Source organism: Alligator sinensis, unplaced genomic scaffold (genome assembly GCF_000455745.1).
Source record: "Alligator sinensis unplaced genomic scaffold, ASM45574v1 scaffold100_1, whole genome shotgun sequence".
NCBI classification, from domain to species: Eukaryota; Metazoa; Chordata; order Crocodylia; family Alligatoridae; genus Alligator; species Alligator sinensis.
Window position 1 is genome coordinate 1,873,435 of NW_005842193.1, and position 6,250 is coordinate 1,879,684.

The 6,250-nt window shown below is 40.5% G+C and overlaps 2 protein-coding genes across 9 annotated transcripts in view; both read left to right on the top strand.

Annotated features, from left to right (window-relative positions):
* The window catches only part of ATXN7L1 (ataxin 7 like 1), a 195,278-nt gene extending 190,135 nt beyond the window's left edge, over window positions 1-5,143 (top strand). For 4 of the 8 annotated variants that reach the window (XM_006026445.3, XM_006026447.3, XM_006026446.3 and 1 more), the window contains one exon: window positions 2,310-5,143. In XM_006026445.3, the coding sequence (XP_006026507.1) occupies window positions 2,310-2,351 (42 nt within the window). In that variant the 3' untranslated portion in view covers window positions 2,352-5,143. The remainder of the gene's footprint in view (window positions 1-2,309) is intronic. The other 4 variants (XM_006026449.3, XM_025207392.1, XM_006026444.3 and 1 more) reach the window with 1 other exon arrangement.
* An 830-nt stretch (window positions 5,144-5,973) lies between these two features.
* EFCAB10 (EF-hand calcium binding domain 10) overlaps window positions 5,974-6,250 on the top strand; it is a 3,304-nt gene continuing 3,027 nt past the window's right edge. The window contains exons 1-2 of the mRNA XM_006026451.3: window positions 5,974-6,013; window positions 6,146-6,213. Coding sequence (XP_006026513.1) covers window positions 6,153-6,213 — 61 coding nt within the window. The 5' untranslated portion in view covers window positions 5,974-6,013; window positions 6,146-6,152. The remainder of the gene's footprint in view (window positions 6,014-6,145; window positions 6,214-6,250) is intronic.

Here is a 6,250-nt window from a genome sequence, read left to right on the forward strand (position 1 = left end):
GGCTTTTGCTGGGTTAAGACATAATATTGTCCAATTACAAGTAGCACCCAGAGGAGACAGCTGCTCCTGGACCCTGGCAGGAGTTAAGCTTCTGGAAAAAGCTGGAACATCTGTACAGACAGTTTCTACAGGGAAAGCGGTGATTCGAACAGAACAGAACAGAACATCTGTATGCGGCCTTAGGATAGGAATTTTAAGGGCAAAGAAAAAAATATATATTATTGGGCTCGGAAAGGATGTGTGTGGTTTGGTTTGGTTTGCTCAGTTTTGTGATTTTCAGTGGCTTGAGCAGAGGTTTTAAAATGTGGTATCAGTGCTGGACAGTGTGTGCTGCAATTCATATCTCATTCTTACTCTGTACAATATTCTTTGATAAGATTTTTGTCAGTTACTTAACATAAATTTATCTGGAAGTTAGTTGTAGCAGCTGATACTGTTTTGGGCAGGCTGAGCTGTATGGTCCTTAATAAATAGTAATGGAGTTGGTGCCGTGATATGACATGAAAATATCCCCTTTACTTACTGCAGTCAGCTGTGTATTTAAAGTACATGTCATCAGAATTTTGTTTCCACGTTAATTTATAATGAATTAAATGGTATTGCCGTAGTAACATTTTAGGTAACTGACTTTTTTAATCTTTTAAGTGCTCAATATTAAGGTTTTTAAATATGAATGTGTAAATTAAGAGGAAGTGACAATGCACTGTGCGCCACTTGGGCTTTGAGCATTGCTTTGAGCTACTGGATATGCTGCGTAAGGAAAAGATACATTAGAGCTACTGCTTCTTGCTCGTCATTGGCCTGCCATTTTCATTCATTAAGTCAGTGCATCACTGAATCTTTTCTTGAAATGCCTCACGCAGTCCCAAAAGGGAATGTGCCGCATATTCAGTATAGTCGCTAGTCTCATGTAATTGGAATGCATTTATGTGTATATGGGTGCTGACACATTCATTTAATGAGATGATGGGATCTGATCCTCAGTTGCAACAATCATGTGTCATGTCATGCCATGCCATGCAGCTGCCCCCTGGCATGGGTTTGCAAGTGTCAAACAGGGAGTCAATTGATTCTAACACCCCCTTCTCCCCTGTAAACCCCTGTGCCTGCCAGCCCCACACATGGGGCTACACAGATGGTTTGTGAAGGACCCAGCCCACCGTGACCCCAGGGTTCAGGCATCTCTCCCCAATCCCAAGGTCCCCATGTGCATGCAGCTGGGCGTACCAAGACCTGTAAAACCAGCATGTGCAGTAGGGGTCTGTGAAGCTTCAGTCGCTGATTCAATTCAGAGATTTGGCCCGATTTGGTGGCCAAATCTCCTTATCGAATCAGAAGACCCATTAATCTCTCCAAATCAATTCAGAGAGATTCGATGATTCAGCCATAGACACAGCTTTATATGTTTTTTCTGTGCACCTCGAGATACCAGGAGCAGCTCGTAAACACTGAGATGGTGGGGCGGATGAAGCCCCCGCCCCCCCGGATGCTCCATCCGCCCCACCATCTCAGCGTTCACGAGCCATGCCTGGTACCTCGAGGTACATAGAGAAAACATATAAAGCGGTGTCTGTGGCTGAATCGCTGATTCTCTGAATGGGAATCGAATCTTCAGATTCAGATTTGGCCGAATCAAACCAGGACAGTGATCCAAATCAGCAAATTGAATCACTGTTCCCTGAATCAGGCCAAATCCAAATAGAATACTGCCTGCTTCGCACATCCCCAGTGTGCAGGATTGTAGGGCATGTGGGTTTGCAGCTATCAGGCAGGGCAAGTTGATTGGTTCCCCCTGCTCAGCAAATTGAAAGCTGCACGATCCCAGCAACCAGCTGCCAAGCTTTCAACTTGCAGAGTGGGGAGAGCCAAGTAGGGGAAGCTTCACACCCAGTACTGTAGTGGAAAAGGTTTGTGGGGCAACCGCGCTGCAGGGCTGCATGGAAAGCCTTAACATGCCACATGTTCAAATTAAAGAACCATATAAATGAGCCACGAGATGTTTCACGTTAAAGAAGGAACATCTTTGTAGGTGGTTTGGCATTTTGGGTGAACATGTGGCACGGCATGTAACTTATCAGACTATCAACCAAAGAGTCGTGCAGTAAAGGTAATATCTGCCAGGGACCTACATTTTGCAAAAGGGATTAAACTTCAGTTACTATGAGACCTAATAAAAGGGTTTGTTTATTATTATTCTTCCTTGCAGCATTAGTTGCATTATGAAAGTAGTCACTATGTTAACTATTAAATGCATATACTGAAAAATGTAATTTCTTGGTTTTGAAACTGGCTCTGATTTCTTTTTTTAGAAGACATCAAACCGGACTGGCAGGATAAGGACTCTTCCATAAGAATGAAACGGAACCAGCTGATAATCTCTAGCTCTCAGCAGCCCTACTCCACAGGGTTTTTATTTTCTGTGTCCTGCAGGTGGATTTAACCTTTTATCAATTTGTGGTTTTAAAGAAAATTTTAAATTTACAGAAAACTGTACTAGTGCTTTGTTTAGTTTCTCACTTAGTATTTGCCACTGATCTGTGCATTCTGCTTTGTTCTGTTTCACGACTTTTCAAGCTGTTAGTATTGCATTGCTCCCTTTGTTTCCTACAGCACTGACAGTGGACATTCCAGAATAATCAAATTCATGGTTTGAATTTATTTTCAGTTGTTCTCCAAACTGCTTGTCATTACCTAAAAACTACAGTAATCTCTCTATTTATGCTTGTCCTATGGATAAGAAATATTACTGAGTGCATTTCTCAGCAGTGTGTAACAATTGGGGCACTGCAACTGTAGAGAATAATCCTGGTGGGTGCTCAACACTTCAGCTCCCATTGACTTCAGAGGGAGATCCAAGTGCTCAGCATTCAGGGGATAAACGTCTTAAGGAATCTGTACTCCAGTCAAGGCATAGACGATTTATGCACCTAACTCCCATTATTGTTAGTAGGAACTCAACATGAAAATTGGCAGGAGTCTAGGCCCTTAAGATCAAACTAATGGTTTGCTTCATTAAATGATCTGGATGCAAGGACAAGAGTTAAGCAGATTGGTTTGCATCAGTAGAATTGCACTGACAGTGTTTTCTTATAGGATTACTGAATATTTTTTTTTTTATAAAATGTAGATTTTATAATCGGGAAGTTGATACTCGGTACTGGAACATTAGTTCAGAGGAGTTAATTTTTATTTCTACAGTGTTAAAAGTGCACTTATGCTGGTTTATTTACATCTTGGGGAAAGGAGAGAGACTGCAAATAGTAGGGAGATTATTACTACTTTCTTTTTTAAAAAAAGAAGGCTTAAGGCAGATTTTAAAACTTATAAAATGTTTAAGCAATTATAAATAAGGCTAGACCCTTTGAAAAAAGTTTAGAAGATATTCTTAAAGTAAATTTTTATAGTGTTAATTTTGTAATAATTTATGTTTTGCTATATTTCGGAGCTAACTGACCGGAATAGTTTCAGAAACAGTATGAAACTTAGGAAAGTTGAAGCAATGTTTATATTTTTAAGATGTTCTTTGAATTATGTTTTTATTGTACATTTCTTCAGACTGAAAAAATGTGTACATATCTTTGTTATTTTTGCACAATTTTTGTCTTGTTTAGTTTTAGGAGCAGTACTATGTTGATTTTTTTTTTTAATTTATTTTGAGTTGTAAAACTGCAGGATTTTAAAAATCTCAGTAACAAAGTCACCCTCTAATTAATCAACTGTCACTTCACCTTTGGAGGGAAACAAGTGGTTGTGAGATTCAGTGGCTGCTTCTGAGAAATAATGCTAGTCAATGACTGAAGGAGTGAGCAATTCAGTAGTTTTAAGAAGTTTTAGCTCTTAACATGCATCTTTTAATTGGAAAGCTGGAATATGGAGACTGTCCTTTGAATGCTGCTTTATATGTATTTTTGAACTGGCTTAGACCTGACAGCATTTCGGGAAAGCTAAGCATCAAGTGAAAACCCCATGGTATTTCTTCCTTCATACAGAATCATTATTTAATTTTCTATGTATTAAAAAATCAGCCTGAAAAGTGAAATGGAAATAAACATTTAAAAAATGGATATAAACTGGACCAGCCTATAATGCATTCTTAGTGTAGCATTCACTCAGCAGTTCTTTTTCTCCCCCATTTGCCTGAAGATCTTGTGATTCGTTTCCAGCAATAGAGGCTCAGAAGCTTTGGTTGTTACACATACGCAATGCATAGGCCCGTCAGCCATAAAAAGCGACTTGGATAACTTGTATGCCTTCTTTTGTATCAATGTAACGATTGTAAATAATGCTGATCAACCTTTGTAGAGAATAGTTTATACAGCATATTCTATTACTGCTGATTCTCAGTGAACTCTTGTTTTAAAAAAGAAAAAAAGAAATTTTTCTATTTACACCTTATATTTTGTTATGCTGTTGACCCATGGCACTTTAACAAAACTCTGTGGGTTTTGCATAGCTGGTCAGTCATGGGGTATATTAAATAACTGTTGTTGCACAGAAACAAATTTGCACCTGCTCTATTGTGCTTTCCTACTACAGATTTTAGAACCTTTTCCAGAAGACTTTTGAAGAAAGCATGTCCAATCATTCTAAAGAAACAATGCCATACTTGTACAGTCAATTTCTTTTCTACAATCCATATTTTGTAACACTAAGTATTTTCATTCTTTGTCCTGCACCTTTATGTATTAGCAGTATCAAATAGAGTTCATTCCATGCTTGTGATAATTGTAAGCAGAGTAAATGTCTAAAGTAGGTGTAAATAGTAAATTCTATGGCTTACAGTTTAAAAAAAAGGAAAAACAGAACAAACCCGTATCTGATTGATACTGCCATGGTTCAACACCAGGCCTGGAGATATTCTCTAGTGAGCGATTGTATTTTTTTTTGTTTGTTTGTTTGTTTGTTTGGGGGTTTTTTGCTTTATTATTATTATTTTTTTGTAACATGGCTTTGTAAATAAAATAATTTATATGTTTGTAAGAAATAAATTTGCAGTGTTGTTTATCTTTTTGAAAACAAAGGTCTGTAGGTATAGGTTGAATTGTACTCCAACCCTGACTGCAGTTGGCAGGGACCATGGATTTCTGTACTGAAAAACTTCCCTGTGTTTTCCTTTGCTGACTTTTACATGCCCCACCATTGCTGTTTGTTTTGAGTCGGCTTTGCCAGCACTGCCAGGTAGGTGCACACACTTCCCATTCCTCCCCTCTGGGCACACGTGGAAGTAACATCCTCCCAGCATTGCTCTTCTGGAAAGCTGCCCTGCTAAACGTGGTCCAGATTGACTTGTTTTTGTTTCTTACCAGAAACATTGTTTTGTATTCAGGAACATTCAGAGCCTATGGAGATAGTGGAGTCTCACTTTCCTCCTTAATTTGGTCAGTTTCCAACATTCAAAACAGTGGGAAAATCTTATCTGCATTTAATGTTATTTTAAAAAACGGGGAGATGCAAAAAGATGTCTTTCCTTCCTTGCGCTGCCATAATCCAACTACACTTTTTGGCTACAATTCAAGCTCAGCTAACCTGCTGGACTTTTTAAACTTAGTGGCATGGCAGCTGAAGTAAAATCTGCGGGCTTAAGATGTCTCTCTGACCATCAAGTTAGAGCTCTTTGTCTTCACAAGGCTCAGTGCCACTTTAATCCCACTTAGGAGATATTTTAAGAAGCCAGGTGAGATTTAAACTGGTCCGAGGGCAATGCAGACCCTTTGCATTGGTATGGTTTTCATCTACAGCAAATCTGATCTGCAGATCAGGAGAGAAAGCGGTGGAGGGAAGCCTGGGCCAGAGCGGGGTCGGGTCGCACCAGGGGTGTCCTGGGTTTGAAAAGGCTGAGAAGCGCAGTCGTAGATGGGCCTGCTCCCACTTCCCGGAGGCTTCGGCTCTTTCGTGGCAGGGTTTTCTTTCCGAGGACTCTGCAAAAGATCAGAACGAGGCCTTGACGCCAAAGCGGTTCCGGTCGTACTCTCTCGATGGAAAACGCTTATGTCTTCTAAGTGCAGTTGCCCAGGTTTTGTTGGCGCAGGAGGGTTTATGAGCTGTCTCTGTGTTTGGAAATGGTTTGGTTTTGGGGCGGGGAGGAGGGCAAGAACCCCTCCCTGGTGGCTTGATGCATTTTTTTTTTTCTACTCCCTTTACTCAGGTGCTGCATGCTTGGAAATCCCAGCGTCGCAGGATCCGGACCACCCCTCCACTGCTGCTGTGCACCTCGTCAGCACCAGCGCGGCACCGCCGCCGGCTGCGGCCT